This window comes from Sturnus vulgaris, chromosome 11, assembly GCF_052056855.1.
Source record: "Sturnus vulgaris isolate bStuVul1 chromosome 11, bStuVul1.hap1, whole genome shotgun sequence".
NCBI lineage: Eukaryota > Metazoa > Chordata > Aves > Passeriformes > Sturnidae > Sturnus > Sturnus vulgaris.
Genome location: NC_142253.1, coordinates 17,131,707 through 17,144,039, shown reverse-complemented (window position 1 = coordinate 17,144,039; position 12,333 = coordinate 17,131,707). Strand labels below are relative to the sequence as shown.

Genomic DNA, 12,333 nt, shown 5'->3' with positions numbered 1-12,333 from the left:
ACAAAGAATTAGCCTGTCCAAACACAAAGCCTGGGAAACATCAGCTTCTCCTGTTCCAAATAAGCAGGTTCACGTCATTTGTTATTACTCTATTATTATTCTAAGCAGCACACATTAACTGCTTTTGTCTGGAGGCAAAGCACTACTCTGCCATCTCCTTCCACAACTGGAAAAAGATTCTCATCTCGTTGTGCTCACATAGGCAAGACCGACTGGTAGAGAACAAGACTCTGAGAAGCAACTTTTTAAGTCCCAAAAGGAACTCCACCCCTCTTTCCACACCCATCATTTCCCTCACTCCACACCACCTCATAAATTCTGGCATCCAAAAACTCACCAGTATTTTTGCAGGCCCTATCTGCAATTTTACATTACAAAGTTACCTACCTATTGCTTTAAAAGGCACACATTACAGAAACAGAGTAAGAAACCCCATCTTTCTTTCAAAGTTGTGCATATAAAAGTCACAAGTTTCCAATTGTAAACATGAGGTGAAACACTCTCAAAGACTGGTAACAAATCTCTACAATTCTTACTCTGCTATTTTTTTGCAACCAATTTCACACACCACCACCAATCACTGCCAAAGGAGATGAAGATACAAAGTCAAATACTTTTAGAGAAAATAGTGTCTGTAAAGGCTGTGAATTTCTTTACAACTGGTTATTTAATTCACTGTTTTGCTGACCCTGAAAGAGCCACCAAGAACTTATCAAACACAGCTCTAAGGGTGCCAGACCTACGACTGTGGTTATTCAGTGCTATCTAATCATTGTGGGTTTACAGCAACCTGCAGCAATGACACATACAGAAAATACATAAATACATCCTAACTTTCAGTCCAAGGGAGGGAGACAAACTGAACACAGTTATATGCAAATACTGATCATTCACAGTTCCAAGAGTACTCAACATGAACTATGGAATTGTTTAGCTGATATTAAGCTATTCCTGCAGTAGCACGCTGCAGCTGCGTGCAGGATTTGTCAACTAAAATAATGCTTCTGACTTTTTTTATTCCAAATCTACATCCCATAACACCTTCAATTCCAATTCTAGTTTGAGGGATTTGAACAGAAAACAATGGTTTTCTATTCAGAAAGTGCAATTTCTGGGAAGGAGAAAAATGGACAAAGAAGTGTTATCTTCACATCTCAGAAAAGACAGTGACAGGGAGAATTCTTCCTTCTGAGAAATGATAGAACTCTGTGAAAACATGCCCACCACACTGCACAGACACTTCAGCCAAAGCTTACCTTCATGATACTCAACACAAAACATTTTTAAAGGTCTCCACATCCAGGGTCAGTGTGCTGTGCAATGTGAGAGATGGAAACAAACTAAGTGCTAGAAAATTTTGCAGCTTTTGAATGAAATGCACTGATAATATAATACACAATTGTTTTCCAACTCGGTTTTGTTCTCCATAAGGTGGATAAGATCACACAAAACAAAGTGAGGAAAGCTACATTTCCTGCCAGTATGAAGGAAGTTTAGCAATTGCTCACACATAGTGCAAAGAAGCATTCAGAAATCGCAACAATACTCTTTTATTTAGCACAGGAGTCCTTGAAGAACAATGGTTTTATTTCTTAACATGAATAAAGGATTTCTGGCATGGCATCTGGCTTGACACCATTCAATATGGCAAACCATTATTTGAAAGCAAATCCCCCATGATACCTGTTTTCTTTAGCACAGAGCTTACAGCTTGCATCAGACTTCAGGTGCTCATTCCAATTTATTTTTTTCCTGCTTGGTTATGATCTTGCTTCCCATGAGAGTCAAGCACTACCTCAAGTTTCACTTTATAGCTAAGCTTCTATAACTTCACAATACACAGATGGTACCAATTTCAAGAGAATTTAATGATTGCACTCTGCAAGAGTGAGAAGGAAATGTTTGCCTTTCAGCCAAACCAGCTAATCAGAGTACCTGAAATGATATCAAGTGATACACCCACTGGTACGAGGTGGAAACACATACCAGAGAGAACAGGATGAATAAACCCATTGATGCCTGGCCCTCAGTGTGCATTAGCACTGTCTGGCTAGCACAGCACACAGCCCTGACATCCTTGCTGTGCAACACAAGGAGAAAATGGTCCTTAACATTCAAAAGCTCATCAAATACCTCGTGCATCTGTCAAACAGGTGAGTGGTATCAATCAGAACATAAAAATATATCCTAAGCTTCCTCCCTTTAAGCTGCCCTAAAGCCCCCTCTATCAGCAACAAACACTTCCCAGCACTAAGCTGCCAAGTCATCTGACGTTATGCTGGGGAAACAAAGTATTCCAAGAAATTATTAATGGGAGGGGGGGAGGAAATAGTCAAAACAGTAAGAGGGATTAGAATGAAGTTCAATAATTAAATGAATAGTTAGAACAAGAGAATAATTCCCAGCATCCAGAACAACTCAGCCAGAAGGCACCTAAGCAAGCCTTGTGCTCTTGTAGAATCCAGTGACTCAGTTCCTTCCCAAGTAAAAGCAGGTCAGGGAGGGCAGTTCAAGGAGGTCAGAACACCTCCTTGACATTTTATTTCATGTCACAGAGAAATCCACTGAGGCAAAAGGAATACCCACTGAAAAGCTGGGAAGGAGGAAGAACCAAAAGAGTGAATAAAGTAGGCTCTTAGAATGAGCACTCCTACACAGCCTTGGGTCAGCCAGGCTGCTTTACCCAAAACAACCAACCCATGGCCCCTGTCAGCTGAGGGCAGATACAGCAGCAGCACAGAAAAGGCACAGAAACTCCATCACTGCATTACAAGCACTTGTAACAGACACAAAAATAAAGATAACAACTTGATCTCAACTGCAAAAGGAAACATTCATGTTTGAGCTAGCACCGAACCCAACCAAAAAAATAAAAAGGATCATTTTTAGTCAAGGCTAATGACCTTCTGAGCTTGACTGCAAAACTGAAGTTTGTTTTACATTTTCACTGGATATAGCCTTCAGCATTCTCAAAAGTCAGGCAAAAGAGAAAAAAATAGACCCAAAGTAGAGTTTGAATTTCCAAAGAAGGTCACCAAAGTCTGCTCCAACACTCATTATTAGCAAAAGACAGCACCTCTGAATCAAGTGTTGTGCAGGGAGGAGAGAGGCATTGCTGCTGCTGCAGTTAAATGAGCACTGTCATGTGAGATTAGTGTTAGACCACAGAGCTTCTGTCTCCCATGTCCATCCACACACACGCTGTGTTTTCCCATCTGCATCTATAAAACTTAAGGCACCCATGTAAGAAAAGTTTTAATTGCTGCCTTTCTGCTCTCCCTCCTCTACATCCAGCCCTGCTACCCAGTGCCACCTTCCTTTTCACGTCATGGAAGACACTACACTGCTCTGCATTCAGAGCATCCCTTCAGTGCAAACCACTGAAAACACAAGAAAAATTTAAATTCAACTACTGCTACAATATGGAATTGAAATCCCAATACAGAATTAAAATTCCTTGATGTTGCCTCAACCTAATCACTTGGGAGAAGTGTGTGTCAATAAAAAGCTTGACAGCTAATTCTCAGCACTGGAAGCTCTTCCAACTTTTAATTCTTTGTTTATAGTAAAATTTTTGTAGACTGTACTCAAGTAGAGTTAGTTCAATTAATTATGGCATCAACAGTTACACTTGTATCTGTTTAGCCAAATAACTAAATATAAACAAATGCAAAACTGTCTTTTTTTATCATCCACTGACCATAGGTGTGTATCTAAATATTAATTAGCCAAGGTCGATGCAAGGAATCCTACAGTTTAATACAGGTGTCACAAAAGCTCCCAAGTTCCAACTCAAACTGGTGATTGCCCTCTGTTCCTAAAAACTTCATTGTTCACAGCAAGACAGGCATCTCTTCCTTTTTTTTCCACTGATGACACACCCTGATCACATACTTGCCTTTTTCAACTGGTTTTCATAGCTGCTTCAGTCAATGTGGGCAGAAGCTCCTCTACTTGTTTACAGTAAGTAAATAAAATTTAAAAAATCAAAATCAATGACAGCTAAGATAGGAGGACTATTACCTTTATCATCAAGCTGTCTCCCTGTCCTTTTGTCTAAGTAGGCAAAAGGTGTGCAGGTGTGGGGGTTTTGTTAAACTATGTTTAGAGTTAGACACTCCTGACATATGCACCCACCCAAAAAAAACAATGCTGGAGAGGCCAGGTCAAAGATATGCCCTATGAAATTAAAAATAAAATTTACAAAAACAACCAGACACCCATACACAAAAAAACAGAAGGGGCAGAAAATAGAGAATCAGATGTAGAACTCCTCCCTGCATTATACGATTGCCAAAACCATCAGAAGCAGGAATTAGCACAGGTTTGGAATGTAAATACAAGAATCTCATCAAGGAGACAAAAATGTTTAAGTTCAAGTCTTGCCAAAACTATGCCTTTCCCATTAGTCAAATTAAAATTCAACAAACACAAGTTACATTTTACCTTTTCTGGTAATATCTTTCTGTAAAAGAACCAAAAGACCAGAATGTGGCCATATACTAAATCAGAGCAATATTCAGAGAAGGCCATTATTAATAAACTATTGTATTTATAACCACAAGAACAGCAAAATTTCCCTAATTGAAGATTCTTTAATACAGGAATAAGCAGCCTGTTCTATATTTCCATGAAATCAAGACATTAATAGATACTAATAAAAAAAACCATCAGAACATAACTGAACAGAAAACAGAACACAATTGAAAAAAACATTTCCTTTATAGTCAGGGATCTGGAATTTCTCAGGAAAAACTTAGAAGTTTTGGGGGCAGTGTTTAACAGAAACACAAACAGAGCACAAAACAGATTCAGGCAACTCCACACAGAAAAATAACAGAAGAAACAGGCCACACAAGTTTTGGGACTTGTACAAAATGAATCATCAGAAAAAGCACCTTAAGAAGATTCTCTCAACGAGACAGCAATTAATGATCAGCATCGTCCCTTTCTACCAAACAAGACCAGAGAGAAGCTGCAGATAACTAAGTCATTCCAACCAGAAGCTTTCTACTCTTTCAGCAACACCCTTTGTCTAAACATACAATCCTGTCCTCTCCTCAAGTAAGTTTATTACAACAGAACTGAACTTGTCTTTATTCTTATAAACAAAACAATCAACCAGCCACAGGAAAACTATTTCATAATGCAAAGGCACTATGAGGAACAATTATCTACCCTGATTTGACACAAAGCCCCTTCTCACAGACTTATTTCAAAATCCCAAACCAAATCCCTCTCCTCTCTATGCAGACAGCGATTTTCTGCACGTGCTTTGCAGCCACCATAATGCAGGTCCCAGCAGAAGCAGCTACAGATGCAGTGAAAACAGAGGCTGCTGCGAAAACACGAGATTCCCCTTCTCTCCCTGCACCTCTGCTCACAGTCCCCTGTGCAGTCAGCACAAGGATTGGGAAAGAAGCTTCTAAAGCAGCACTGGGACATCCTCCATCTTTACCACAGATCTTGAAGGGAAAATAAAAACCACAGAGAAGAGATATATTATTTGTTTACTACAGGCACCAATTCTGAGAACCTTCTGCAAGCTTGATTACCTGGCTTGACTCCCTCATCCAGACTCCTTAGCTACACTTCATTTACCTTCTCCATCCCCCCTCCTTTCCCTTTTCCTACTTGTAAGCTCACAGATCCTTGCTCTGGAGATGGTTTATGCATTTACTAATTAAGTCCTGTACCAAAAGGCAAATATATCTGCTGGAGCTGCAAACATTCCAAGACATGAAGTAGATGAATACTAATAAATAATCCAGGCATCTGAAGCCATAAACCACAAACTTTTGCAAGCACATGCCAAGGTTGTTCTAGACACCTCACTGAATAAAAATGAAGCTGGGGGAAAAAAACTCCTATTTTCAACTTCCCCATACTCACCCTGAAACACAAGTTTAATGTTCAAATACATTTCAAAATTAGGCTTTTAGTTACCACAATATCCCAACAGACAAGAAGTAAAACAGAGGCCAGGAGGAACGTACATATTTCATGTCATAAAGCAACTGCTGCAGACTACAAGCACACATTTCAACAGCAGAAGGAAATCCAAGTTATTATTCCTAGAGTTGCTTACACTACTTTCTACAAACATCTACTGAAGCCTTTTGAAATGAAGTGTTAAGTGTCTCACAAGAGCAAACAACAGATTAAAGTGCAGAACTCCAAAGGAAGATTTCCAGCTCACTTCAGAAAAATTAAGGATCTGTGCCGCAGAAAGACATAAGAGCTTACAGGAGATAACTGTTCTGCAGCAGTTCATCTGAACCCTCTTTACTGCTCATGAGTAGGGAGGAGGAGGGAAAGCAGTGCTTAGCTCTCTTTTTAAATCTGAAGCCAAATTTGAAGCAGAAGGAGCAACTCTCCACTAAAAACTCTAGGAAAAAGAAGCCTCCTTTCTAAACCACCTGGCTGGCTGTGATGGTGCTTGGTTCGGGGTTTGTGGAGCTGTGTCTGTATCTGCCCTGCAGCACAAATGTCTCACTAACACCTCAGAGTCACCAGCTGTATTTCACACTAGAATCGTGAGGTAGGAATGTTGTCTGATCATTCTAACACTTCAGCAGGCTGCAAGACAACACAAAGGCCTTTCAACCACAATTCAGTTTCAATCTGAATGAATTCATTCACAGCTTCAATAAAAACCAAAAGGAAAAGCTTGATCACCAGAGAAATTTGTACCATAGTTCTGGAACTTTAGATTCTCCAGAACCGAAACTTTAAAAATTCATGAAAGCAGAAGTTTGAGTACTCATCAAGCAAGCAAGCAAGCACAGAGCTCCAGTGATAACAATGAAAATTGGAAATGCTCAGCAGGCATTCCATCTTTATTCACCGGATCACTGTCTAAATGATGCCAAACTAATTAAAGTAACTCTATAAGACTACCACTGTAAGAAGAGACGTGTTGAGTAGCCCATGCCGTGCCTCAGGATCCTTATCCTGCTCCGGAGGGAAAAGAACAGAGATGCACTTGCAGTGATTTCAGCACACAGCAAGACTCCTGTCACTGTTACATCCTGCAGGATTAATAACCAGCAAGTGGAAAAAGCACTGACAGCACTTTCATGGAAACAACGGAGCACGTTCCATAGGATGCCAGCATGCCAGTGCCAGACAAAGCTTTGTCTGGACGCACTGGAAAAGCGGCTGCGTGTCGCCTGCGTCCAGGGCTTATCAGCTCAGTGCCAGCAGAGCTGTTTGTTGGGCATGCGACTTTTCCATGACCAACTTTTCAATTTGGAACTGTACTGGAATAACAATGCGTTACATTCATGTCTTAAAGGGCAACCTACAGGGAATAAGCAGAGTCGTGAACCCAGGAGAGCACCCTGTGATGACACAGGCCTTATAGGCCTTACTGTCCATCCCCAACCCAGCCACAGCCCTCACAGGCAGGAACTGGAGTGTCCAGCCAGGCTGCCCACCCCAGCCCACACATCCCGACCTTGCACAGGGCTGTTATCAGGGCTCTGAGGAGCAGTGCAGAGAGCAGGAGTTCAAACACAACACCCCAGACCTCATCTCGTGAGAGGCAAAGCAGCTCATGTCCTCTTCTCCAAAAGGATAGGGAGTCACTTTTTTGTTGAAGTTCAAAAAACAAAACTTTTCAAATTTTCCAAAAGCAAGGAAGAGAGGCTTAGACTTAGAGAGGTAGGGACCAGCTTTCTCTCCACATTTCAAACCACTACACATCAGAAAATGGAAACAATATGCACTGTTCCAATCTGGCCTCTCACTTGTATCTGAGCATCCATTCATGTCTCTCCCACCACCCAAATCCCTATCCCTTCCTCTGGCGCTGCTGCACAAAAAACAAGAACTGGGAAGCTACAGAATGAAGGGAGAACAGTTAGAATGTCTTAGCTGTGCTACTGATCCGTTCACACAAACCTGAGAATAACTTAACACCAGATCACGAGGACGATGATTAATGGTGCAAGTATGTCCTGTTGTAAGAGGTACAAAGTTACAATTAATATCTAAATAGCATTTACAGGCATCAACTTTAACAGACTTTGTCACCAGTAGACACAAAGATCCAAAATGTAAACTTTACTGTTTCAAAGTTGTCTATGAAGGAAAAATTGTATCTATTTCACTTTCACTCTATCTTAAAAGTTTTAGCATCTTGTTAAAAAGAGAACTGGCATGCTCAGCAGCTATTCTGAGTCACTGGCTGACTTCCTCACTTTCCACATCTTTAAAGATAATCACAATTACATCACTAATAAGCCATTATTTATCCTGATTCCCATCATCCGGTGACTGAGTAGTTTCTACACTGCCTTTTTCAAAGCTAGAATGTGACAGGAAACAAAATCATACTCACTCTTCTTGCACCAAAAATTGCTTTTAAATAATATTTGATATAAAAAAAAAGGAAGGAGGGAAAGCCAGAGCCAAAGAAGTGCCCCTCCTAAAGTTTGGAGAGCAACACAAGATTTCTAGCACTTTCTCAGGCTTAATATTTGTTAATATTTTACATCTAATTCATACTTATAATACATAAAACAGACATTAAAAGAATACAGTATTTTCAGTCATTCATTTGGACATAATTTTTAAAGATTGTTCTCACAATTTAACTCTTATTATAGATCTTTTTCCACAAAAATTCTATATTTCATGATTCTGGCTTTGCTGAGTTTTGATCTATGAATCATCAAGCACATTCTGTGGCAAATCTATGTCAATTAAAATAGGAATACGTCTGTAGAGCACAAAAACAGCCACAGGCACTTTTAAAAAAAAGAATACACTCCTTCAAGGGGCATGTATCCCAATATATTAAGTAAATAATGTATATGCAAGGGGAGCACGACTACACTATCAGCTTGTCAGAGTCTGCTTTGATTCAGCTTCGTTTAATCATTACTGCTTCAAGTGCTGAATCTATTCTACAGGAATTTATTAATAAAATGCACCTCCATCGCCCCGTGCCCCCATCACCCCAAAAAACTCCAGACTAAAAGGAAAAAAAAAAGAATCAACAAAACACAAAACCGGACCAACAGGTAGATGGGAGAATGGGGATGAAGTGACCGCCGGGGTCACATCACACCAGCTGTGGCAAAGCCAAAAACCTAAATTAGATTTGAGAGCCCGGCCCAGCACTGCAGCGAGTGCTCAAACTCCTCACAGAGCCAGAGTCGGTGACAAAGGGAAAAACATGCCTTCATCAGCTCGCTTTCTCCTGTCACATCACCCACACCCGGGAATGATGATGGAAAAGGTGAATTTTGAGCACTTTTCCTCACAGCTCCCATCTTCAGGCGGCAGCTGCCTGGCCATCGGCTGTTCTCCCTCCCATCCTTACTGGCCGTGACGGAGGACCCGGGGAAACGCCCGCTCATCTTCCCCACGGGACGGGCCCGACCTCCCCGGGATAGAAAACTCCTCGGGAAAGAAAGCAGCGAGGGCGGGCGGCGGGGCCGAGCGGCCGCTCCCGCCGGGCCGACCCCTCACGCGGGCCCGGGCTGGGGCTCCCCCGTACCTGGCAGTGTGAGACGACGAGGCTCTGGTTGCCTTCCCCGTGGTACTTCCATTCATTCTCATCCATCTTCTCCACTTCCATGCCCGGCCCGGGCCGCGCGGAGGGCAGGAGCAGCCGCCGGCCCCGCCGCCTCACGCCGCCACCATCGCGGCTGCGCCGCCCGCCCTCAGCCACGGGAAGTCCCGCCCGCCGCGGGCGCCATCTTGGAGCCGGGCGGCGCCGGCGCCGCCGCCATGGCGGGGCCGGGCAGCGGGGCCGGGCAGCGGGGCCGGGCAGCGGGGCCGGGCAGCGGGGTTCCCCCAGGCAACGCCCGGGCAGAACCGGCGGGGCAAAAACATCTTCTGCCTCCGGGAACGGCAGCTCAGAGGAGGGGATGGCCCCGCTCTGCTCTGCAACGGCCTCACCTCGAGTCTTGTGCGTGGTTTTGGGCACCACACGATAAAGAAAGGGATTAAGCTGTTAGAGAGCATCCAAATGAGGCCATGAGAAAGCAGAATGATCGGGAGGGAAAGGCTTATGAGGAGGAGCTGAGGGCACTTGGTTTGTTCAGCCTTTAGAAAAGGAGACTGGGGGGAGATCTCATCTTTGTCAGGAACCCACCCAGAGTGGGATCGGGCACTGGACCGGCTCCCCTCGGTCACAGCCCCCAGGCTGACAGAGCTCATGGAGACTTTGGACAATGCTCTTAGGGACAGGGTGGGATTTTGGGGTGTCCAGAGCTGGACTCTGGTCCTGATGGGTCCCTTCCAACTCAGTGTGTTCTACAGTATGGGGTGCCCATATAAAGTACTCAGTGTGAGGAAGATGAGCTCACTGCACAGAGTCACAGAAACAATTGGGCTGGAAAAGACCTCCAAGACCATCAAGTCCAGCTTACAACCAGTCACCACCTTGTAAACCCAACACTAAGTGCCACATCCAGTCTTTCCTTAAACACCTCCAGTTACTCCAGTGACTCCACCATCTACCTGGACACTCCCAATGTCTTTTCAGCTACAGTTCCCAGCTACGCTGGTTTGAATTTTATAGATGTTTTCTCTTGCAGTCAAGTTCAATTAGCCTTGTGCTCCAGTACACCAGGTCATTCACATACCCAATGTTACAAGCAGAAAGATTAACATCTCTGTAACATTCTTTAAAAATTAAACATTAAGCTGTTTTCCCAAGTATGAATATACATATACATGATTTAAAATATACAGAAAACAATCTAAATATTCAAACTCCCTATCACAAACACAGGATTAAATTCTAGAACCCTTAATCCAGTAATTTTTATGACTATGAGTTTTGACCACAAGCAGTGAAACTTACCCTTCAATGACCACTTTAAAACAGTCCCTAAGGGCTCTCTAAAATCCCCCCTTTTCTTTCCTGCTTCCTCACAAAGCTCTTGATGACAGGGGCCAGGCTGACACAAAAAGAGGTAATTAACACTCGAAAGCTTTCCTCTGTATAATGAACATTTGTATAATTTGGATAGTACCCAAACTTGACTCTCTATTGCAGATTTTCAAAAGAAAGTCAAAGCAAAGTAAACCGTGCTTTTTTTACAGAGAGAGAAGATGCACCTAGAAGGCTGAAAATAAAACTTGCATAAATCTGCAATGAGTCATTGATCTTTTTTATTTAATGTGTGTGGTATAACTTAAACACATCATCGAATTTCACTAAACTTTTAAAAAATGGGGGTTAAACAAAATATGTGATAAAATATTGACTGCTAATCACTTTTCCTTTTTTATCATACTTATACATGCCTACATAAATAAGGAATTCTTGCTCCTTTGACCGTTTCATAAAGATTAAAATAATGACAGTGATTTATTTAAAGTAGGTTTCTGTCATCTGTGTTTGCAAAGTTTCTCTATATTGTGTTACTAGAAATGCATATCTAAAATATGAGAATTAACTATTATTAACTATATACTATTCTGACTTTTAAGTGTGTTATAAAGAAGTTTCAGTCAGGACTGTAAGATTGTGCTATTTATGGTACACTCATTTAAAAATAACTGTACTTCAGTGAAATAGCATTTGAACACTTATTAGGCTTACATAGAGATATAGGGAAATAATGTCCATGTATCTTGCAATGGCAAAACTAATTTGTCTCGATTTTAAAAGGAACTCTAGCATAGCACGTTCTTTCATAGTTCTGAAAAATGCACACCTACAGGGTTAAAAATAAAGTGGAGGTTTGAGTGCACGGGTAAACAACACTGAGGACACCAAGTTTTAACACACTTCTCTCTAGCAGGGCACTTCCCTCTCCACCTTTTCCTCCAGCATTCCAAGGTGCACAACTACCACTTGGGCAATGTGAGGAGGTGCTCCGAAAATACACTGGTGAAACTTAAACCTGGAGGGACAAAAGCCTATTTAACACATGTTATTTCTCCCTGCATTATCAGGTCTCATGACTCATTTCAGGTGTTATCTACAACGTGAAATATCAGAAGCTTTGGTGCTATTAATGATATTCAGGTATTGCTTAACTGGAATTCCCCTGTCAGGTGGTGTAAGTACAGCTGGTGTGGACATACCTGGATGGATTTTAATTAGGTGCCTTGAGGTCTGTGAGCACGGAGCTCAGTGACCTGCAAAACCCACCTGGGCATCTCAGCAGATGGCCAGGTATCCTGTGGTATTTTAGTATGTAAATGAGTTCAAAACTGCAGCAGGAATGCATAATGTAATAGTTGCTTCAGTCCTCCAGCCCCCACTTCATCCCCTCAGCAGTTCTTTTTTTGATGTCACATGAAGGGGTTGGGAGAGCACCACATGCCTGAAATCTCTTTTCCTCAGAGTGCTGTAACTGCATT

The 12,333-nt window shown here is 42.1% G+C and overlaps 1 protein-coding gene across 1 annotated transcript in view; it reads right to left on the bottom strand.

Moving 5' to 3' along the window:
- The window catches only part of IPPK (inositol-pentakisphosphate 2-kinase), a 30,076-nt gene extending 20,406 nt beyond the window's left edge, over positions 1-9,670 (bottom strand). Inside the window, exon 1 of the mRNA XM_014869739.2 lies at positions 9,509-9,670. Coding sequence (XP_014725225.1) covers positions 9,509-9,589 — 81 coding nt within the window. The 5' untranslated portion in view covers positions 9,590-9,670. The remainder of the gene's footprint in view (positions 1-9,508) is intronic.
- Between the last annotated feature and the right edge of the window lie 2,663 nt (positions 9,671-12,333).